The following is a 24,667-nucleotide window of genomic DNA, read 5'->3' on the forward strand; positions in this document are numbered from 1 at the left end:
CAAGTGAAAAGGAGCCCTAAGACAGAAAATATTGTGACTTCAAATACAATGCACTTTCAGTAGTCCATACTTGAAAGATTTTGCAAGCCAAAAAAAAGGCCAAAACCTAAAGATGTAGTAAGAGACATGGGGAGGGTTGGGGACAAATCTCCACACAGCTTAAAGTACACCATTTATTATAATACTTGCAGAACCTGATGAATGGGTCATACAGTTATGGACATGTTACGCTCACAAAAAAAAAACACATTGTATAGGTTCATTTATCAAAATTTGGGAATGTGTAATGAAACAAAGGAAAGCTAATGAAATGGGAACAAGAGCCATAAAGGAAATGAACATGAGTCAGCAACCTGATATACAGTGGGCTATGCGGCAACACATGTACAAGTCCTCACCGGACAAGAAATAGAAGCATCGATCCGTTTCATGGTTCAGCTTTAAAACTTTTATTCTTATTTGAAGAAGTTAGCAGCCTCAGGTTTATATTTGACATAATAAAAACAAGAACGACGTCCCCCGCTGCACGGTCAGATACGGATAGCCATGTGTATATGTGAATTATGAGCAAGCGTCATGTCAGACAGATTGTCTGCTACACATTACAAACACTGTGCAGGGACAGTGGCCAGAGGATGGAGCCATCGCTGCTGCTGCTACAAAAAGCTATACATTTTAAAGAAAAGTTTTCTTGTATTTTTTTTTTTTTTATTTCAACAAGCATAGACATTTGCTATATTTCACAAGATAAATATCTCAAATTGAAACTAAATCAACAATTTCTACAGTATGTCAATTAAAATGGGCCATCAGACATACAGAATGAGAAAAAGAAAAAAAATCTGACAAGTGTCTTTATTTACAGAAATCCTAACGTGCGTTTTACACATGTATATTTTGTCCTCGGGTTTTCAACAAACTAATCTCAGACATTTAGAATCGTTTTGTGGCCATTTCACCCTTTGGTGCTGGAAGGAAATTTTTTTTTTGTAGGTTTTCATTTTTTTTAAACCTCCCAGCAGCTTTTGTAAATAAGAATACCCAAACCCAACCCCCCCGCCCCTCCCTCCCCCCAGAAGTTTAGGAATTATATACAAACATAAAATGGATTAAATTCTGTGCAAAAGGAAAACCCTCTTAAAGAAAATAAAAAATGGTCACTTGTTAGATAAAGCTATGCTGAGTCATGTACTTGATGCGTATTCACTACCACAGAGTAACATCTAGAATGCAAGGCACAGATGCATCCGACACCCCATGCTACAGTGCAGAAAGACCCTTACCGGATGATAGGGAGCAAGTTGTTTTAGAGGAGAGAAAAAAAACGTATGACTGTTGGCATTAAACGTTAGCTTTCTTCTTGAAGAGTTCATATATTTTACCACATGGAGGAGGGTACCTTCAATGTCTGAGCGGTGCTAACTGACCATTTAGTTGTCACACCCTAAAAAGAGTCTTTAAAAATACTAAAAAAAAAAAAAAAAAAAAAAAAAAAAAAAAGAATATTTACCTGCTGCTTTCAAGATAAACCATGTAATGAACGGATTTACAAAAAAAAACAAATGCGTGGACTAGGACATTAGCATCTCAATAATTTATAAGTGCTGAGCACAAAGGATTCAGAGAGCGGCATGTTGCTTTCTCAAAGACGACTGCTCCAACCCAACGCCTACTATGTTGTTGGAACAAGCAAATGACCGGCCATTGTCGAAGGTTGTCCTGGGCACAGATCCAGCGAGCTGCACCCCTTTAGGGTTTTGGCAAAGTGCTGCAATGTCCCCTACCTGCTGGGGTGATTTCAGACACAATGTCTTCTATATTCCAATAGTGTCATCTCAGTGCCACCAGCATAGCCCTGGCATATGTATGTGTGGCATCATGGTTCTGCAATGTTAGAAACTGACTATTCAGGGTGGAAAAAAAAAAAATCCAAAACCCCGGCAACGTATTATTGTTTCAACCTAAACTGATTCTTTTAGTACAGCGCTACTTACTGGGCACGTCCTCTGCAGTTTGATTAAAGCACTACCTTCACCTTGGAGTAGTGAAAAAAGGAAAATACAAGAGAGACCTCAACCCTTATGTTCTTAGATGATCAGAGTTCACTGTAGAGCTGAGGATGCTTTACTGCATGGGATCATGTGGGTGTGGGCACATGCCCCGAGAAATTTAGGTGTCTTACCAGTTAAGCGCACGCATAATGCAACTAGAACCCAGGAAAGCACAATGTGAGCAATTAACTGGTGCCTATTTACAAGTATTTGCTATGCTGGCAATGCTGTCATATGGCCAGAAGATTTACGGAAGTCTAACCATCACAAATTGTAAAAAAAAAAAAAAAAAAAAATCTGTAGGCAAAGACAATAAGCATAAAATATACCACTGCATATATTTAAGGCTATTCCTGTAATTAAACTTTGACTTAAAACACAAGTGATTCTCACAATGATTCCACTTGAAAAGTCCAGTACTGAGGCGCTCTTCCTAGGTATCATTCCAGCACTGAGTGTTTCAGCTTCCGCTCCTGCAGGGGGTGTAAGGAAAGCCATCCTCACAAAATAGATATTCCGACTGTCGTGAAATGCAATGTTTCCATAAAGTTACTCTTTTCCTCGTGGACCACGTTTCTTAACAGGTTGTGAATTGTGGAGATTTTGGGAGGGAGAATTAGAAATGTTTAATTTCAACAGGACAACTCACTCAAAGCCAAAATCCTATTTTAAGCACCACTCAAAAAGTGGTCATAAAAAGCAATTTTCTCCTTCTCCGAGCCTAGAAACGATGGCGGCTTGGTAGACAGTTTGTAGCAACCAGTTCACACAACACTTTCTCGGTTGCCAGGCACCAGAACTGCACGGCGACAGATGGGACAAGTAGAGTTTTCAGAAAGCCAGCGATCGATACAGTGGACGTGGTACTCGTGTGAACACGGGAGCTTGCGGAGCTTGTTACCTTCTGTGTACTCCGTTATGCACACACTACACGTTTTCAGGGCGTCGTTTTCACCATAATTACGGGTAGACAGGTTGTCAATTTGTTCTTTGGTGAGTCCCCTGGGTTGATCATCATCATCTTCATTAAGTAAAAAAAACTGGGCCAGCCTAAGAAATGGCAGAGATCCACTTTCTTCAAACGTTACAGATCCTCTGTTATTACGAGCTTCTCTCCGACCACTGGATGTAGAAACGATTTCTGCATTGGCCTCTTCAGGTTCCACCACTGGCATGGGAGGTTCGACGGGCTCTGGCACAGGAGCAGGTTGTTGGACACTTTCTATAACGGGTTCACTGGGAGCTTCTACTCCCACAGTGACTGGCTGAGAGGCAGCTGCTGGAGCGCCAGGCTCTGCATCGTTATCACTGTACATGAAGTAGCTGAGCTCCCCAAAACCAGTCATTATCTGCCGCAGCATGGTCTGGATGGCAACAGAGGTGGTCTCGCTCAGGCCTGTGTTTAGAATCCGACGGATTGGGATTCTGATAGTACTCACATATGTCCTGACTCCAGCTCGCTCTGACCGTGAGAAAGTGCGACGGAATCCTCCACGTTCACTCTCATAAGTGACAGTATTGTTAGGGGTCTGAGAGCGCGAGCGTGTCCTGTTTGCAATGCTATCCCGTTGACGATATTCGCCTGGTCGTACCCTCCTAACCTGAAGGTCTAAAACTATGGTTGGTGGCCTCTGACCAGTACCTGCACCTTCTGCATTTTCTGGAGTCTCTGTGGCAGGAGGCTGAGGGGAGGCTCTGGACTCTGGATTTGAAAGTACTACACTAGGATTCTGAGATTCGGTGGTTAGTACTTGTTGCCTGGAAATTACATGCTGTCTAGTTCTCGAGCTTCCCTCGGCCTCAGATGAGGAACTGCTCAGGTACGCAGTGACAAGCTGCCTGGTTCTAGAGCTCCCCTCTGCTTCATCAACAGTGGGAGCTTCAACAGTTTGTGATAAACTATGTAGAGCCCTGCGAGTGGGCGGCTCCACAGGTCTATTCAGAGGTGACCTGCTTCTATCAGTCCTTGCCCGCATCCTTCGCTGGTCTGGGCTGCGGCTTCTTGCCCTCCTTTGACCTCTCTGAGGACTTGGTTCCTCGGTAACTACTTGCTCTTGTACCACAACAGGGGGTGTAATTTCAGGTTCAGGTTCCGGTTCCGGTTCTGGCTCGGGTTCCAACTCCGGTTCATGCTCTAGCTCTGGTTCAGGCTCTGGTTCAGGCTCTGGTTCTGGTTCAGGCTCTGGTTCAGGTTCTGGTTCAGGGTCAGGCTCTGGCTCACCCTCGCCTTGGCTGACAACTTCCATATCTTCAGCTGCATTGGTTTCTGACGATTGCTCACCTGGAGGCAGATTCTGATTAGCAGCGTTACGGTTCACATTTATCTCCAAACTAAACCTAAAATCTCCACTATTCGGATTGGTTCTGCTCACTGCCCTCCATGACTGGTTGCCACGCTGGCCACTTCTTGTTGTATTTCCTGTCTGTCTGACTGAATTCAACCAGTCAATTATTGAATCGCCATTGGAAGAGTCCTCAGTCCCTTCTCCTGTAGGAGCTTAAAAACAGAAGAAAATGCATTAAAATAAGTTAACGCTGTATAGAAATCAAGAAGAAAAAAAAAACACAACAAACACCACAAAACGGAATTGCAAATCTTAAATCAGGATGCACCCAAGGCCGGGTTCACGTCACATTTTACGCTACAGTCAGTGGCTGAGTCAGGGCTTACATCTTAAGCCCAGGAAAACGAGATTTGGACATTTGCACAGACAGAGCCAATGACTAATGGTGCAGTCGAGGTCACTGTGCTCTGTCAGACATCAATTCGGCCATATACGCCTATTTGTGTTGGGCTCCAACGTGCAGCTGATCACATCCTGAAGCTGGCTTAAAAAAAGAAGAAAAAAAAAATGCGACAGAGCACCCGGCGATTCAATCTACATCATTAAAGTCAATGGCCCCATCAGTGCAACCATCTAAATCCCGTTTTCCAGGGTTACAGACGTCAGCCCTGACAGTGGGCTAAAATGCAATGTGAACCCGACCTAACAATATATCAAGTTACTTTAAGGCAAGGAGAAATTCTCTCTTTATGGTAGAGACCCTTTCCACAGAATCTCCCTGCACCGTGGGCGGAAGCGCAGAGTTCCTGCACAGAGTACGGTATCTGCTAATACTTTCTACTGAGTTCGCACACTGCTCTGTGTACAGCTTTAAAGGAGGTGTCCAGGACTTTAAAGCCAACCTGTCATCAGGATTTTGCTAAGTAAACTACAGTCAGTCAGGTTGGCGCTGTTACACTGTTTAAAATGATACCTGGCTTGAAGAAATTGGTCCTGTAGTTGTTTAATCTGTGTTACTATTGTGGCTTAAAATCCAGGTCACTGAGCCTTCAGTGACCTGCCTCCCATGTTAAAAAAAAAGAAGAAAAAAAAAGCAACTCCAGCCAAATGGCGCTGTCACACGCCCAGTGCCATCTATCGCTAGTCGGTAGATGCTACTGAGCATGCGCTGCCATTTTGCTGGAGTCAAATTTTGTATTTTTTGTTTTTCTCTAATAAAATGGTGATGGCGCATGCGCAGCAGCATCCATCAACAAGTAATGTTTTAAATTTGCACAAGCGTCGCAAAACAGTGGGCGGGGCTTGCACACATTAAGAGCTTTGCTTGCTGACAGATGCTACAGCGCAGACGCAGCCATTTTGCTGGAGTCACATTTTATTTTTTAAAGCCTACAATATTAACTGCGCAAGCGCAGTATATAAAATAGAATGCAGTTCAGTGACCTGTAATTTAAGCTCACAATGATGAAGATGGACAGAACACACAAAAAAAAGCCACCCCCACAGCACGAGAATCTCTAACTCAAAACTGGAAACACAGATTAAACAAGAACCACAAGACAGATTTCTTCAACCCAGGCATTATTTTTATCAGTGTAACAGCGCCAACCTGACCATGCCTCTAGTTTACTTATCAAAATAAGGATGACAGGTTTGCTTTAACACTGAGGACTATCCTTGGAATAGGTCATCAATATCTGATCAGTGGGGGTGCAACACCCATCCGCTGCTCCCAATGATGTGCGGAACTGCTCAGTTGCAGAGCACAGCTCCATTAACTGTACAGTGGCCACAGCTGGGTACTACATCTGTCCCCTATTCGAATCAATAGGGGCAGAAGTGCAGTACCTGGCAGTGGCTACTATTCCACTGAAAGAGCTTTGCAGCTCCGCAACTGAGCAGTTCCAGCTGCCAATGAACAGTTAAAATCGGCGGGGGTGCCAGATCTCTACTGATCAGGCATTGATCTTAGGGATAGGCCATCAATGTTAAAATCCCAGACAAGCACTTTAACGCACTGTGACGGGCCGAGCCCGACGCTAGTGTGAAAGTAGCCTTAGCCTGTGATAAATGGCCAGTTTCTTTACACTCTCCAATCACAGTCACAAATATATGTTCTGGATTTATGCAGATAGAAAATCATACAACAAGCTGCACGGTAAGGCCCCCATACACAGACCAATATTGACTGAGCCTGCAGACGTCGACGAGTTCGGCCCATGGTCTAATGCATTTGGGTGCACCGGCTGACTGGTGGTCAGGAGGGATGTCATTTGTGCATGTCCTATTTCAGGATGCTGATGGCAATGTTCTCCCAGCGATCAGCCACACAGCTTAACTAAAAAACAGATTTCATACTTCCCCTGTAATATTAGTATTTGCTGGTGCTAGTTAATATGTATTGTGAGTTTATTTGTTAAGTACCTCTGTTTTCAGCATTCGTTTGAGGTGGTCCTTCTTTAATTTGCTGCAACCTTCTCAGCAGCTCCTCCTTAGTAATTTCACCTAAAGTGAGAAAAAAAAAAAAAAAGTCAGATATAAAGATATAAACCAACAAGAAAAAAAAAAAAAAAAAAAACAACCTATAACAAAACAGTTCCACTTCCAGATGAGAAGTGCAACATTTTGCTTTAAAAACACATGAGAATTATTTCAAGTTCATTTTTCAGCTGATTAAAAAAAAAAGACTTAAGCAAAAAATTAGACTAATACAAATTGCAAAGAAAGTCTCACATGTTCTTAGATGGTCAGAAAATGTACGTTTCTAGTGACAAGCCATTTTCAAGAGGAAACGAGGAGAGGAAAGAAGAAAAAAAAAAAAAAAAAAAAAGAGCTCCTAAATGGGGGAAGGCAAAAGTCCCCACTTATCCATTTAGCTATTGTTACTAAAGGAAGGGTCAAGAGCACTCGTGTTTAGGAGGCTAAATTCCTATGAGTATTTGAGGAGTATTTCGTATGTAAAAACACAGCATGTTACACTTCTAGGAAGTTTATGGAATTTATAGACCTCTGACCCTGCTTTTTTTTTTGCGCTGAAGAAACTAACCTGGGGTGTGATTTTTTAAATCTGCAACATGTCAATATATATATTCATGTCTTTCAGGAAATATGCATTTTACTTGTGGATTATTCACCATTGACTTCAATGAATTTTTATTACTAGACTTCCTGTAGAGCATTCGTATTGGGATTAGGAATTCGTACAGATGGCTGCTTTTTCTATAATTCCCATTACCAACTATGAATTCATACCCAGTACACTTCATCTAGAGCAAAGAGCCAAATCCTGCTGATTAAACATGTAACAGCAAGAAGCAGGCAGGCAATACTAAGATTCTTGTCTGGGGCAATGAAGCGCTAAACAGACCAGCAACTTAACCCAACCTGCTAATATTTTTCAAATTCAGAAAACTTCTTACAGGTCCAAGCGAAGTTTGCAGAAACAGCGCTACAAGAAAGAGTAACAATTGTTATGATGGTTTGCTCACGATTGACCAAATTGGCTGTACCTGGAGTTCCTAATAAATTATTATCCCTCATCAACCGGTAGTCCTCTTCATTCAGGTTATTCACAAACTGATAGAAAGCTTCCTCTCTGTCCAGCCGATCCATCTGACTCTGGCGCTGAGAATCGGATTGTTCAGAACTTCCCTTCCCAGGTGAATCCGAATTTTCCATGTTGATTTATGGATGTAAAGGTGAATCTGTCTAAGAGACAAGTTATGTAAGAAATGAGACTTGTTACATCAGCAACAATCCATGTAACAATAGCAGAAGTGCAAGGAAATTTACTGGGGAAATCTCTGTCCTCTCCAAGGATGAAAACACAGCGTTATCTGTGGAAATGTCACTCTCGCTGCTCTGTGGTCACTGTTTGTTTTTTTTCATACATAACTATGTAAAAGCATTTTTCCACCTCTGTCCGCGGCTGTTAAACCTTGTTGTCAATCACTGACCGCAGGTTTTAACACGCACCACTGAGTAACAAATACCACCCATCTGCACCCATCACGTGTTCCAGTGGGTTGCCATGACAGCCAGTGGTGCGCAGAAGAACCCTGTGCCTGTCATTATGAATCTCCGGTGAACGCCGGCTCGTGGTCCGCGTTCATAGATCGCGATTTCTATACATAGCATAGGTGATTGGACGATCACAGTTTCAAGTCTCCTAAGGGGACAAGTCAGTAAAAAGTGCATGAATAAAAATAAAACCAACACATTAAGGCTAAGTGCACACGTTGGAAAAGAGGTGCAGAATTTTATGCACAAAATCCGCATCTCCTGGCAGAATCCACAGCCGCGGATTTGCCGCAGTTTTTATGCGGATTTTGTGCGGTTTTTATGCAGATTTTCTGTGGTTTTTGCCACTGCAGATTTCTATAATGGAAGGGTGCAGAAACGCTGCAGATCCGCACAAAAGAAGTGACATGCACTTCTTTGATATCCACAGCAATTCCGCACTGATTTTTCTGCACAGTTTTTTTTGGCCCATTGATTTACATTGCATTGTACATCACAGTGCGGATCTGCAGCATTTCTGCGCAGAAAAATCCACTGCGGATCCGCTGCAAATCTGCATCGTGTGCACATAGCCTAAAATCGCCTTCTTTTGCCTCATTGAAAATAAAACAAAAATAAATAAATTTATATTTGGTTCAGAAATATCCAAACTATAAAGTTAATTAATCCGATTGGTAAATGGCATAACGGGAAAAAAACAAATCAAAGCCAGTTTTTTGTTTGTTTTTTTTAAATCGCTACAACATTGCACTATGAGTACACACAGCAGCTTAAAAGACAGTACTCCCACAAGTGGAGGGGGTGCAGAGTACACACAGTGGCTTAGGCCTCTTTCACACTTCTGTCGGAACGGGTCCATCGCAATGCGTCGGGCCGACGGATGTTGTGAATTTTTTGCACGACGTCGGCAGCAGATGCAGTTTTTCGATGCATCCGCTGTCCATTCTGCAGTCTGGGGAGGATGGGGCGAAGTTTTGGCCGCGCATACGCGGTCGAAAATGGCGGACGTGACAGACAAAAAAAACGTTACATTTAACTTTTTTGTGACGGTCCGCCAAAACACGACGGATGTGACGTGTAGCAATCCATCGCTAATACAAGTTTATGGGCAAAAAACACATCCTGCAAGCACATTTGCAGGATCCGTTTTTTGCCCTAAATGACGGATTGCAAAAAACTGTAGTGTGAAAGAAGCCTAAAAGAACAGTACTCCCACAGATATTGGTGCAGAGTACACACAGCTGCTTCAAGGACACTACTCCCACAAGTGGAGGGGGTGCATAGTACACACAGTGGCTTAAAGAACAGTACTCCCACAGGTGGTGGGGGGCGCAGTACACACAGTACAGAGGTGATCAAAACATTGCATCTACCCTAAAATGATAAAAGAAAAGCCAGCTCAGGGCGAAGAAAAAAAAAAAAAAGCCCTCACCCAGCCCCAGAAAAATGAAAATGCTACAGGTTTTGAAAACTGCCAACAATACAAAAAAAAACAAACCTTTTTTTCTTACAAATTTCGGAAATGTTCACCTCTTGACCCCTTAACGATCACCGATACGCCTTTTAACGGCGGCAGAGTACCAATTCCTCAGGGCTGCTTTTTAACAGTGCTGAGAAATAAGTATATAGCGCCCCCAGAGTCAGAAAATCTCCAGGGTAGCCAAGACCCCGGAGAACATGATTCAGGTCAGTTTTGTCCCCAGTCTTCACTGATTAATAGCGAACGCAAAAATAAAGTCATATTTTCTATTCATTTCTCTCTCCTCTAATATGATCTAGCATACAAGGAGAGAGAAATTTTTTTGTTAGGTATAAATAAAAGTATTTTTTTCCATTCTTTGCATTCAGGGGTGACGTTGGGGCTAGAGTTGGAGTTAGAATTTGGGGGGGGGGGGGGGGGGTGTTCTACTGTTTAAGCACATCAGGGGGTCTTCAAACCTGACATGGCGCCCACCATTGATTCCAGCCAATTTTGCGTTCAAAAAGTCAAACAGTGCTCCCTCCCTTCCAAGCACTGCCATGCGCCCAAACCGTGGCTTTCCCCCCACATATGGGGGTATCAGCATACTCCGGAGAAATTGCACAACAAATTTAGTGGTCCATTTTCTCCTAATACCTTTGGGAAAATAAAAAAAAGTTTGGGTCCAAATTATTTTTTGTGTGAAAAAAGTGAAATGGTAATTTATTCCTTCCACGTTGCTTTAGTTCTTGTGAAGCACCTGAAGAAGGGTTAATAAACTTCTTGAGTGTGGTTTTGGGCACCTTAAGGGGGTGCAGTTTTTAGAATGGTGTCACTTTGGGATATTTTCTGTCATATTGACCCCCCAAACTCACTTCAAATGTGAAATAGTCCCTAAAAAAAGGTTTGGTAAGTTTTGTTGGAAAAATGAGAAATCGCTGGTCAACTTTTAACCCTTGTAGCGTCCTAACAACAACAAAAAAATTGTTTCCAAAATTGTGCTGTTATAAAGTTGACATGTTGGAAATGTTATTTATTACCTATTTTGTGCAACATGAGTGATTTAAGGGCACAAAAAGTAAAAGTTTGAAAATTGCAAAATGTTCTAAATTTTTGCCAAATTTAGCTTTTTTTCATAAATAAATGCAAGTCATATCGAAAAAATTTTACCATTAAGGCTATGTGCACACGTTCAGGAATTCATGCAGAAAATTCCTGTGAAAATCTGGACATTTCTGCCATGCATTTTTTTGCGCGGTTTTTTTCCCGGACATTTCCCAATGCATTAGACAGTGGGAAAATCGCGAAAAAACCCGCAAAATTAATGAGCAGTTTCATTATTTTTCCGCAATGCGTTTTTCATGCGGAAAAACGCACCTCATGTGCACAGAAGTTGCGGATTTCATTAAAAATGATAGGATGCTTAATGTATGCAGATTATTTGCGGTTTTATAGTGTTTTTATAGCGCAAAAACGCTAAAAAACCGCAAATAATCTGCAACGTGTGCACATAGCCTTATGTCACGAGAAAAAAAATCTCAGAATCAGTGGAATCCGTTGAAGCGTTCCAGAGCTTTAACCTCAAAGTGACAGTGGTCAGAACTGTAAAAATTGGCTGGTTCACTAAGGGGTTAAGTAAAAAAAAAAAAAAAAAAAGCCTGTATATGTTTGGCATCTGCATACTCATACTGACCTGGAGAATCATATTGCCAGGTCAGTTCTACCATATAGTGAACATGGTAAGTTGATTACCGGCAACTTTATTTTAAAAACAAAAAAGATTATTCATTCCTTCTTTTCAGCAAACGCTGCTGGAGAGAAGAAATGAATGGGGCTTCAGCACCACACGCGGGGGGGGGGGGGGACAGCGCTTACAGTAGCGCTGTCTCCTGCATGGCACACGGACAACATCCGTGTGTGGTACGTGTTTTACACGGACCCATTGACTTTAATGGGTCCGTGTGATCCGTGCGCTCCCACGAACACTGACATGTCTCCGTGTTTTCCAAACGGACACACGGTCCGTGAAAACACGCCGACATGTGCAGAGACACATTGATTTTAATGTGTCTACATGAGTCAGTGTCTCCGCTACGTGAGGAAACTGTCACCTCACGTACCGGAGCCACTGACGTGTGAAACCGGCCTTACACGTTGTAAACTTGGAAGCGGATAGACCTGCAATGCTAATTTAGCTGCAAAATAAAACGCAGATTTCTTCTGCAATTTTAATCTGGTGTAATCTCTCCATTATACTTAATATAAAACATCTGCAGCTACTTGAGGACAAGCACTTGTGGTGCCGATGGGGGTTTGTGCAACCTGTAGCATGTATATGGTCACTAATATGCTGCAGATTGGAAAAAAGCATCACTAATTTTTGTCTGCTTGGGGCTTCGTGCTCAACATCTAAACAAATCTGGTTACATTCCAATCTAAATCAATCAAACACAGGTGAATACTTTAAGGCTGTGTGCACACGTTGCGGTTTTCGCGGTTTTTCCCGATAAAAACGATATAAAACCACAAAAAACCCGCATACAATAAGCATCCCATCATTTAGAATGAATTCCGCATGTTTTGTGCACATGATGCGTTTTTTTCCGCGAAAAAAAACAGCGCGGTAAAAACCGCAGCATGTTCATTAATTTTGCGGGTTTTTTGCGGATTTCCCACTACAAAATGCATTGGGAAGTGTTCGGAAAAAAATGCGGTTTTCTTGCAGAAAATGTCCGTTTTTTTCTCAGGAATTTTTCTGCGAGAAATCCTGAACGTGTGCACATAGCTAAGGGCAGGTGCACATGTTGAGGAAAATGTCAACACCATTTCTGCATCTCTTGGCAGGAAAAACGCAGCTGCAAAAATGCATGTTTTTATCGAGCTTTTGCCGCATTTTTGGTGACTCATGTTTTTGGTGCATTATTTTTTTGCGTCTTTGATTTTAGTGAATTGAAGGGGGAAAAATGCAGAGCAAGACTCAAAAAATTGACATGATGCAGATTTTCTGCACCAAATCTGCAAGTCAAAAATACTCAACGTGTGCATGAAACTTATGCTTATGTTCACACGCTGCGGATCCATGGCGTTTCCGCAGCAGTTTCCCATGCGTTTACAGTACAATGTAAACCTATGGGAAACGCAATCCGCAGTGCACATGCTATGGAAAAAAACGCACGGGAACGCAGCGGTTTACATTCCGCAGCATGTCAATTCTTTGTGTGGAATCCGCAGCGGTTTTACACCGGCTCCAATAGAAAACTGCAGGTGTAAAACCGCAGTGGAATCCGCACAAAAACTGCGGTAAATCTGCAGGAAAAACGCAGCGTTTTTGCCCTGCGGATTTATCAAATCCGCTGCGGAAAAATCCGCAGTGGACCATTCTACAGTACAGACCAAAAGTTTGGACACACCTTCTCATTAAAATATTTTTCTGTATTTTCATGACTATGAAAACTGTACATTCACACTGAAGGCATCAAAAATATGAATTAACACAAGTGGAATTATATACTTAACAAAAAAGTGTGAAACAACTGAAATTATGTCTTATATTCTAGGTTCTTCAAAGTAACCACCTTTTGCTTTGATAACTGCTTTGCACACTCTTGGCATTCTCTTGATGAGCTTCAAGAGGTAGTCACTGGGAATGGTCTTCCAACAATCTTGAAGGAGTTTCCAGAGATGCTTAGCACTTGTTGGCCCTTTTGCCTTCACTCTGCGGTCCAGCTCACTCCAAACCATCTCGATTGGGTTCAGATCTGGTGACTGTGGAGGCCAGGTCATCTGGCGTAGCACCCATCACTCTCCTTCTTGGTCAAATAGCCCTTACGCAGCCTGGAGGTGTGTTTGGGGTCATGTTCCAACTAAACGCAAACCGGATGGAATAGCATGCCGCTGCAAGATGCTGTGGTAGCCATGCTGGTTCAGTATGCCTTCAATTTTGAATAAATCCCCAACAGTGTCACCAGCAAAGCACCCCCACACCATCATACCTCCTCCTCCATGCTTCACGGTGGGAACCAGGCATGTAGAGTCCATCCGTTCACCTTTTCTGCGTCGCACAAAAGACACGGTGGTTGGAACCAAAGATCTCAAATTTGGACTCATCAGACCAAAGCACAGATTTCCACTGGTCTAATGTCCATTCCTTGTGTTCATTAGCCCAAACAAGTCTCTTCTGCTTGTTGCCTGTCCTTAGCAGTGGTTTCCTAGCAGCTATTTTACCATGAAGGCCTGCTGCACAAAGTCTCCTCTTAACAGTTGTTGTAGAGATGTGTCTGCTGCTAGAACTCTGTGTGGCATTGACCTGGTCTCTAATCTGAGCTGCTGTTAACCTGCTATTTCTGAGGCTGCTGACTCGGATAAACTTATCCTCAGAAGCAGAGGTGACTCTTGGTCTTCCTTTCCTGGGGCGGTCCTCATGTGAGACAGTTTCTTTGTAGAGCTTGATGGTTTTTGCCACTGCACTTGGGGACACTCAACATTTTCCCAATTTTTTGGAATGACTGACCTTCATTTCTTAAAGTAATGATGGCCACTCGTTTTCCTTTACTTAGCTGCTTTTTTCTTGCCATAATTCAAATTCTAACAGTCTATTCAGTAGGACTATCAGCTGTGTATCCACCAGACTTCTGCTCAACACGACTGATGGTCCCAACCCCGTTTATAAGGCAAGAAATACCACTTATTAAACCTGACAGGGCACACCTGTGAAGTGAAACCCATTCCCGGTGACTACCTCTTGGAGCTCATCAAGAGAATGCCATGAGTGTGCAGAGCAGTCATCAAAGCAAAAGGTGGCTACTTTGAAGACCCTAGAATATAAGACATAATTTCAGTTGTTTCACACTTTTTTGTTAAGTATATAATTCTACATGTGTTAATTCATAGTTTTGATGCCTTCAGAGTGAATGTACAATTTTCATAGTCCTGAAAATACAGAAAAATCTTTAAATGAGAAGGTGTGTCCAAACTTTTGGTCTGTACTGTGCGTGTGCACATACCCTTAAGGTTTCTCATTCACTTTGCAGGCATCAGGTTGTGTCACAAATCTGCGCATAAAAATAGCGACAAAAACATCAAATCTTCAGTGTGTGCACACAAACTTACTGCACACAACACAGCAAGTCTGCCACATCTGAATACACTTTAAGGCCGGCGTCACACTTGCGAGTTTTACGGACGTAAGAGCGCAGAATCTACGTCCGTAAAACTCGCAAAAAATACGGCACAATTATTCTCTATGCCCCTGCTCCTATTTGCCGTATTTTACTGATCAGTATTATACGGCTTTCTACGGCCGTACAAAATCGCAGCATGCTGCGTTTGTCACCGTACTGCGCAAGAAATACGCCAATGAAAGTCTATGGAAGCGTGAAAAATACGGATTACACACGGACAAGCAGTGTGACTTGCGAGAAATACGCAGCGCTGTTAGAGAGAAAAGCCGGCAATTCAGTGCGGTGTACAGTAAAAAATCACACTGACAGCTTACAGTCCAATAGGTAGAATAAATGTGTACACATAGAATAGGTATATATATATATATATATATGTCAGTGAGACACATATATGTATATATATTAATATTTATTCCAGCGCTATACAGCTTGAAAGCCGGTAATTCAATTACCGGCTTTTTCTTTCTCCTTCCTAAAACCCGACATGATTTGAGACATGGTTTACATACAGTAAACCATGTCTTCTCTCCATTTTTTTTGCAGATTCCACACTACTAATGTCAGTAGTGTGTATCTGCAAAATTTGGCCGTTCTAGCTCTTAAAATAAAGGGTTAAATGGCGGAAAAAATTGGCGTGGGCTCCCGCGCAATTTTCTCCGCCAGAGTAGTAAAGCCAGTGACTGAGGGCAGATATTAATAGCCTGGAGAGGGTCCACGGTTATTGGCCCCCCCTGGCTAAAAATATCTGCCCCCAGCCACCCCAGAAAAGGCACATCTGGAAGATGCGCCTATTCTGGCACTTGGCCACTCTCTTCCCATTCCCGTGTAGCGGTGGGATATGGGGTAATGAAGGGTTAATGCCACCTTGCTATTGTAAGGTGACATTAAGCCTAATTAATAATGGAGAGGCGTCAATTATGACACCTATCCATTATTAATCCAATTGTAGTGAAGGGTTAAATAAAACACAAACACATTATTTAAAATTATTTTAATGAAATAAAAACAATGGTTGTTGCAGTATTTTATTCAACGCCCAATCCAGTCACTGAAGACCCTCGTTCTGTGAGTAAAAAAACATAATAAACCAACAATATACTTACCCTCCGCAGATCTGTAACGTCCAACGGTGTAAATCCTTCTGAAGGGGTTAAAACATTTTGCAGCAAGGAGCTGTGCTAATGCAGGCTGCTCCTCGCTGCAAAACCCCAGGGAATGAGGCTAAAAATAAATCAATGGTCTATATTTAGCTTCATTTGCGGTGAGGCGCCCTCTGCTGGCTGTTCATAGATCGTGGGAAATTACCTAGAAAGCCAGGGAGCTTTCTAGGTAATTTCCCACGATCTATGAACAGCCAGCAGAGGGCGCCTCACCGCAAATGAAGCTAAATATAGACCATTGATTTATTTTTAGCCTCATTCCCTGGGGTTTTGCAGCGAGGAGCAGCCTGCATTAGCACAGCTCCTTGCTGCAAAATGTTTTAACCCCTTCAGAAGGATTTATTTTTGGCTGAAATGGCTGAAAATACCCTAACCGTACCCCTAACCCTAACCGTACCCCTAACCCTATTCTAACCTTAGTGGAAAAAAAAAAAAAAAAAAATTCTTAATTTTTTTTTTATTGTCCCTACCTATGGGGGTGACAAAGGGGGGGGGGTGTCATTTACTATTTTGATCACTGAGATATAACCTATCTCAGTGATCAAAATGCACTTTGGAACGAATCTGCCGGCCGGCAGATTCGGCGGGCGCACTGCGCATGCGCCCGCCATTTTGCAAGATGGCGGGGCCCAAGGAGAAGACGGACGGACACCGGGACGCTGGGTAAGTATAAGGGGGGGAGATTAGGGCACGGGGGGGGGGGGCATCGGAGCACGGGGCAGTGGGATTGGAGCACGGGGGGGCATCGGAGCACGGGGGGGCAGCCACACTCCGCCCACGCACTTCCTGCTGCAGCGGTTCGGCACCACAAACCGCAGTAAAACCCGCAGATATTTTTTTCATCTGCGGGTTTTACTGCGGGTTTGACCTCACAATGGAGGTCAATGGGTGCAGAACCGCTGCGGCTCCGAAAAAAGAAGTGACATGGTACTTCTTTTTTCCCGCAGCTATTCAGCGCGTTTTTTTTTTTTTTTTTATTTTCCGCATTGTGGGCACAGCAGTTCCTGTTTTCCATAGGGTACAATGTAATGTACCCTGCATGGAAAACAGCTGCGGACCCGCAGCGGGAAAATCGCGGCAATTCCGCATGAAAAAAAGGATCGTGTGAACATGGCCCTAGGCTGCCATCACACTAGCAGTATTTGGTCAGTATTTTACATCAGTATTTCTAAGCCAAAACCAGGAGTGGAACAATTAGAGGAAAAGTATAATAGAAACATATGCACCATTTCTGAATTTATCACCCACTCCTGGTTTTGGCTTACAAATACTGATGTAAAATACTGACCAAATACTGATGTAAAATACTGACCAAATACTGCTAGTGTGATGGCAGCCTAAGGCTGAGTTCACACTAGGTGTTTTTGCGCTAATTTCCCACTGCGTTTTACAGCACCAGCAAAGCCTATGAGATTTCAAAAATCTCATGCACACACTTTGTCATCAGCATTTTGTGCTTTGGTTTTTTGGACATAGAGCATGTCACTTCTTTCAGTGTTTTTTTCACCCATTGAAAGCAATGGGTAATAAAAAAAGCAAGTAGAGCAGTATATGAAACCCATTTATTTGTGACTTTCCCAGGTTTACCATCTTGTCTTGGTCACCTGAGATGGCAGATGGGATTAAGGTACCGTCACACTCAGCGACGCTGCAGCGATATAGACGAGGAGCCGATCGCTGGCGCGTTGCTGTTTAGGTCGCTGTAGAGACGTCAAACACAGCAACTCCAGAACGATGCAGGAGCGATCCAGTGACATAACGACTACTCACTTATCGTTGTAGCTGGTTGTTAGCTCCATGTAAAACATTGCTGGCATTGTTGCTTTTGCTGTCAAACACGACGATACACGCCGACCTGACGACCAAATAAAGTTCTGGACTTCTAGCTCCGACCAGCGATATCACAGCGGGATCCAGATCGCTGCTGCGTGTCAAACACAACGAGATCGCTATCCAGGACGCTGCAACGTCACAGATCATTGTCGTTCTCGTTGTAAAGTTGCTGAGTGTGAAGGTACCTTTAGTACACTTTAACCCCTTTCTGACCTCGGACGGGATAGTACGTCCGAGGTCAGATCCCCTGCTTTGATGCAGGGCTCCGCGGTGAGCCTGCATCAAAGCCGGGACATGTCAGCCGTTTTGAACAGCTGACATGTGCCCGTAATAGGCGCGGGCAGAATCGCGATCTGCCCGCACCTATTAACTAGTTAAATGCCGCTGTCAAACGCAGACAGCGGCATTTAACTACCGCTTCCGGCTGGGCGGCCAGAAATGACATCATCGCCGACCCCCGTCACATGATCGGGGGTTGGCGATGCGTCAGGATGGTAACCATAGAGGTCATAGAGACCTCTATGGTTACTGATCACCGGTAGCTGTGAGCGCCACCCTGTTGCCGGCGCTCACAGCACACCTCCATTTCTGCTACATAGCAGCGATCAGCAGATCGCTGCTATGTAGCAGAGGCGATCGAGTTGTGCCTGCTTCTAGCCTCCCATGGAGGCTATTGAAGCATGGCAAAAGTAAAACAAAAAGTTAAAAAAATGTGAAAAAAAAAAAAAAAAAAAAATATAAAAGTTTAAATCACCCCCCTTTCGCCCCAATCAAAATAAATCAATAAAAAAAAATCAAATCTACACATTTGGTATCACCGCGCTCAGAATCGCCCGATCAATTAAAAAAAAGCATTAACCTGATCGCTAAACGGCGTAGCGAGAAAAAAATTCGAAACGCCAGAATTACGTTTTTTTTTAGGTCGCCGCGACATTGCATTAAAATGCAATAACGGGCGATCAGAAGAACGTATCTGCACCAAAATGCTATCATTAAAAACGTCATCTCGGCACGCAAAAAATAAGCCGTCAACCGACCCCAGATCACGAAAAATGGAGACGCTACGAGTATCGGAAAATGGCGCAATATTTTTTTTTTTTTTTTTTAGAAAAGTTTGGAATTTTTTTTCACCACTTAGATAAAAAATAACCTAGTCATGTTAGGTGTCTATGAACTCGTACTGACCTGGAGAATCATAATTGCAGGTCAGTTTTAGCATTTAGTGAACCTAGCAAAAAAGCCAAACAAAAAACAAGTGTGGGATTGCACTTTTTTTGCAATTTCACCGCACTTGGAATTTTTTTCCCGTTTTCTAGTACACGACATACTAAAACCAATGATGTCGTTCAAAAGTACAACTCGTCCCGCAAAAAATAAGCCCTCACATGGCCAAATTGACGGAAAAATAAAAAAGTTATGGCTCTGGGAAGGATGGGAGTGAAAAACGAACACGGAAAAACGAAAAATCCCAAGGTCATGAAGGGGTTAATTACATTAGAGAGGCTTAACAAAGTAAACATTGGCAGACAAAGGGGCGAGATTGAACAATGCCTGTAGCTGACCAAGGTGTGAGACTGCACAATGCCTGAGCAAATCAATAGCAGACCAAAGTGTGAATCCACTGCCAGTGTCCTAGGTAAATTATTCCAGACCAATTCACATCCCCCATGTGACACATGTGACAGCAAATATGCAATATTTACTATATATACGCAGCCTCGCTCAATTCACTTGTATTAAGCAAGGCCCTGCATTGACTTAGTAGTGGAACCAGTGGTATGGCCATTCACCAGAGTGTCCCAGGAGCCATTTTTCAATAGGACAACATCAGACTGCACGTTTCTCATACTACTGTGTAGCCTAAACCTGCAGCGTCTCAAAATATGTCTTCTATCAGGTACATCTGGGACATCATTGATCAGTAATTACAAATGGAACCGACAGCAGTGGATCTTGATGATTTGCGTGACCAAGTGCATTTAGTGTGACAAAACATTCCTCAGACATCCATTAATACCTTCATTGATAGCAGCCAAGGCTGTAAGGCTATGTGCACACGTATTCTGGTCCACTGCGGATTTTTCCGCAGCGGATTTGATAAATCCGCAGTGCAAAACCGCTGCGGAATTACCGCGTTTTTTTCTGCAGATTTCATTGCGGTTTTCCAACTGCGGATTTCTACTGGAGCTGTAAAACCGCTGCGGAATCCGAAGAAAGAAGTGACATGTTGCAGGAATGTAAACTGTTGCGTTTCCGCGCGTTTTTCCGCAGCATGTGCACAGAGGTTTTTGTTTCCCATAGGTTTACATTGAACTGTAAACTCATGGGAAACTGCTGCGAATCCGCAGCGTTTTCCGCAGTGTGTGCACATACCCTAAGTGTCGGGATTTCTGCCATGTAGCACTCATACTCTATAATGAATAAACACTGTTGCTTTAAGAAGGTTCTCACTTTTCATCAATAGCATATCATTACCTTGTCTATCCATTTCACAGTTTCTACAACTTGTGCCCATACAATGTGTGTGTAAAAATGAACTTACAAACCAACACAGATTAAATTAAGTTGATAGGATTAATGAACTGTTAGGGGGCATTGGGAGGCGCCACAATCATCAGATGTTGTGGAAGATACGGATTGGGCAGTTTTATTTTAACCCCTTAATGACCACTGATACGCCATTTAACGGCGGCAGTTAAAGTGTAAAGCGCCCCCAAGAGTCGGACTTTCTCTGGGGTCTCGGTTGCCGGGGGTAGCCGAGATCCCAGAGAACATGATTCGAGTCAGTTTTTACTGACCCCCAGGTTGCGATCGCCGGTAATTAAGTTTACCGGTGGCCGCAAAAAAAAACCCAAAAACGTGATTTCCCATTTACATTTCTATATCCTCCAATGTGATCGCACATCAGAGGACAGAGAAATGGGGTCCGTGATCGCCACCCAATGCTTCTTGTGGCTTCCGATGGGCGCCGTCATCATTTTCCGGGGAAAAAAAATGGCCAGCACACGGCAGATCTTTGGGGTCTAGGCTGCCAGGGGTAGCCAAGACCCCAAAGAACATGATCGGGGGTCGGTTTTTACTGACCCGTTTTGCGATCGCTGGTAATTAACCGTTTAGAGAGAAGAAATACTTTTAGGGCTACACGTTGGTTGGTGGATTCCCATAGCAGGGCTCACTTGGGGCCTGTCCTTGTTAGGACAGAAGTCCTTTTAAGGGTTAAGGCTATGTTCACATTTTGCAGATTCCACTGCGGATTTTTCCGCAGCAAAATTACAAAATCCGCAGTGAAAACCCGTCACGGTTTTTACTGTGGATTTATCGCGGTTTTAACTGCGGTTTCTTCTGCGGATTTTCATCTGCAGTTTTCTATTGGAGCAGGTGAAAATCCGCAGAAAAGAAGTGACATGCTGCGGAATGTAATCCGCAGCGTTTCCGCGCGTTTTTTTCCGCAGCATGTGCACTGCGTTTTTTTGTTTCCCATAGGTTTACATTGTTCTGTAAACTCATGGGAAACTGCTGCGGATCCGCAGCGGTCAAATCCGCTGCGGATCCGCAGCAAAATCCGCAAAGTGTGAATATAGCCTTACAGGGAAGATAGCTGCGGTGTACCCTTCCCTATCCTTGGCCCTTATTTATCTGGAACCACCATCCTCATGGACTATGAGGGACTGTTTCCATATGTCCGTCTGAATTGGTAAGACCTATCCAATTTTTACTTTGAGCACTGGTTCACCTGAGCACTCTTTGTTTTCGTTGTTATATGTGTCTTATTAGGATCCGAGTTTTTAGCAACATTTATTAAAGGTTATGTTTTAATTTAGTGGATATCCTCTATAGCTATTCCTGCATTTTTCCTGAGGATAGAGACGGGGCTAGTTTTTGTATAGGCCCTAGCTATTCTTAATTAACCGTTTAACGACGACCGCAAAAAAAAAAAAAAAAGTGTGTCATTCTCTGTCCTCTGATGTGATCGCACATCAGAGGACAGAGATAGGGGACCCTGTTCTAGTTACCGGTGTCCCTGGGTCCTCCTGCGTCCCCTCCTGGCCGCCGGCTTCTTCCTCTGGGAAGAAAATGGCAGGCGCATGCGCAGTGCGCCCGCCGTGATGTGTCGGCCGGCAGAGGAAGATTCTTCCTCTTGTTTTATTTTGGTCACTGTGAGATCCCATCACAGTGATCAAAATAGAAAAAAATAATAATTAACCCCCCCTTTATCACCCCCTTAATTAGGAAAAAATAATTAAAAAAAAAAAAGTATGCATTTCGATTTTCCAATTAGGGTTAGGGTTGGTGCTAAAGTTAAGGCTAGGGTTGGGGCTAGAGTTAGGGTTGGGATTAGGAGTGTTTTGGCATTAGGGTTGTGAATAGGGTTATGGATTGGGTTGGGATTAGGGTTAGGGGTTTGCTGGGGTTAGGGTTGGAGTTAGAATTGGGGTTTTTTCACTGTTTAGGTACATCAGGGGGTCTCCAAAGGCAACAGCCAATTTTGCGCTCAAAAAGTCAAATGGTGCTCCCTCCCTTCTGAGCTCTGCTGTGCCCAAACAGTGGTTTACCCCCACATATGGGGTATCAAAGTACTCAGGACTAATTAGACAACAACTTTTGGGGTCCAGTTTCCCGTTACCCTTGGAAAATAAAAATTGGGGGCTAAAAAATCATTTTTGTGGAAAAAAAAAATGATTTTTTATTTTCAGGGCTCTGCGTCAAACTTCTGTGAAGCATTTGGGCGTTCGAAATGCTCACCACATATCTAGATAAGCTCCTTGGGGGTCTAGTTTCCAAAATAGGGTCACTTGTGGGGGTTTCTACTGTTTAGGTACATTAGGGGCTCTGAAAATGTAACATGACGCCCACAGACCATTCCATCAAAGTCTGCATTTTAAAAGTCACTACTTCCCTTCCGAGCCCTGATGTGTGCCCAAACAGTGGTCCCCCCCCCACATATGGGGTATCGGCGTACTCAGGACAAATTGGACAACAAATTTTGGGGTCCAATTTCTCCTGTTACCCTTGGGAAAATAAAAAATTGGGAGCTAAAAAAAAAATCATTTTTGTGGGAAATTTTTTTTTTATTTTCACGACTCTGCGTTATAAACTTCTGTGAAGCACTTGGGCGTTCAAAGTGCTCACCACACATCAGATTAGTTCCTTGGGGGGGGGGGGTCTAGTTTCCAAAATAGGGTTACTTGTGGGGGGTTTCTACTGTTTAGGTACATCAGGGGCTCTGCAATCACAACATAACGCCCGCAGAGCATTCCATCAAAGTCTGCATTCCAAAACGGCACTCCTTCCCTTCCGAGCTCTGCCATGTGCCCAAACAGTGATCTCACCCTCATATGACGTATCAGCGTACTCAGCATAAATTTCACAATAAATTTTGGGGTCCAATTTCTCCTGTTACACTTGTGAAAGTAAAAATTTTGCGGTGAAAAGATCAGTTTTGTGGAAAAAATATGATTTTTTATTATCATGGCTCTAGTAACATAGTAACAGTTAGTAAGGCCGAAAAAAGACATTTGTCCATCCAGTTCAGCCTATATTCCATCATAATAAATCCCCAGATCTACGTCCTTCTACAGAACCTAATAATTGTATTATACAATATTGTTCTGCTCCAGGAAGACATCCAGGTCTCTCTTGAACCCCTCGACTGAGTTCGCCATCACCACCTCCTCAGGCAAGCAATTCCAGATTCTCACTGCCCTAACAGTAAAGAATCCTCTTCTATGTTGGTGGAAAAACCTTCTCTCCTCCAGACGCAAAGAATGCCCCCTTGTGCCCGTCACCTTCCTTGGTATAAACAGATCCTCAGCGAGATATTTGTACTGTCCCCTTATATACTTATACATGGTTATTAGATCGCCCCTCAGTCGTCTTTTTTCTAGACTAAATAATCCTAATTTCGCTAATCTATCTGGGTATTGTAGTTCTCCCATCCCCTTTATTAATTTTGTTGCCCTCCTTTGTACTCTCTCTAGTTCCATTATATCCTTCCTGAGCACCGGTGCCCAAAACTGGACACAGTACTCCATGTGCGGTCTAACTAGGGATTTGTACAGAGGCAGTATAATGCTCTCATCATGTGTATCCAGACCTCTTTTAATGCACCCCATGATCCTGTTTGCCTTGGCAGCTGCTGCCTGGCACTGGCTGCTCCAGGTAAGTTTATCATTAACTAGGATCCCCAAGTCCTTCTCCCTGTCAGATTTACCCAGTGGTTTCCCATTCAGTGTGTAATGGTGATATTGATTCCTTCTTCCCATGTGTATAACCTTACATTTATCATTGTTAAACCTCATCTGCCACCTTTCAGCCCAAGTTTCCAACTTATCCAGATCCATCTGTAGCAGAATACTATCTTCTCTTGTATTAACTGCTTTACATAGTTTTGTATCATCTGCAAATATCGATATTTTACTGTGTAAACCTTCTACCAGATCATTAATGAATATGTTGAAGAGAACAGGTCCCAATACCGACCCCTGCGGTACCCCACTGGTCACAGCGACCCAGTTAAGAGACTATACCATTTATAACCACCCTCTGCTTTCTATCACTAAGCCAGTTACTAACCCATTTACACACATTTTCCCCCAGACCAAGCATTCTCATTTTGTGTACCAACCTCTTGTGCGGCACGGTATCAAACGCTTTGGAAAAATCGAGATATACCACGTCC

The 24,667-nt window shown here is 43.2% G+C and overlaps 1 protein-coding gene across 2 annotated transcripts in view; it reads right to left on the minus strand.

The window, feature by feature from the left end:
- Positions 1 to 425: 425 nt before the first annotated feature.
- The window catches only part of RLIM (ring finger protein, LIM domain interacting), a 35,784-nt gene continuing 11,542 nt past the window's right edge, over positions 426 to 24,667 (minus strand). The window contains exons 2-4 of one of the 2 annotated variants that reach the window (XM_069747230.1): positions 7,846 to 8,040; positions 6,761 to 6,841; positions 426 to 4,548 (exon numbers count right to left, since the gene is read on the minus strand). In XM_069747230.1, the coding sequence (XP_069603331.1) occupies positions 2,816 to 4,548; positions 6,761 to 6,841; positions 7,846 to 8,014 (1,983 nt within the window). In that variant the 5' untranslated portion in view covers positions 8,015 to 8,040 and the 3' untranslated portion in view covers positions 426 to 2,815. Of the gene's footprint in view, positions 4,549 to 6,760; positions 6,842 to 7,845; positions 8,045 to 24,667 lie in introns of both variants that reach the window. The other variant, XM_069747229.1, reaches the window with a different exon arrangement.

Source organism: Ranitomeya imitator, chromosome 2, assembly GCF_032444005.1.
Source record: "Ranitomeya imitator isolate aRanImi1 chromosome 2, aRanImi1.pri, whole genome shotgun sequence".
Classification (NCBI taxonomy): Eukaryota; Metazoa; Chordata; class Amphibia; order Anura; family Dendrobatidae; genus Ranitomeya; species Ranitomeya imitator.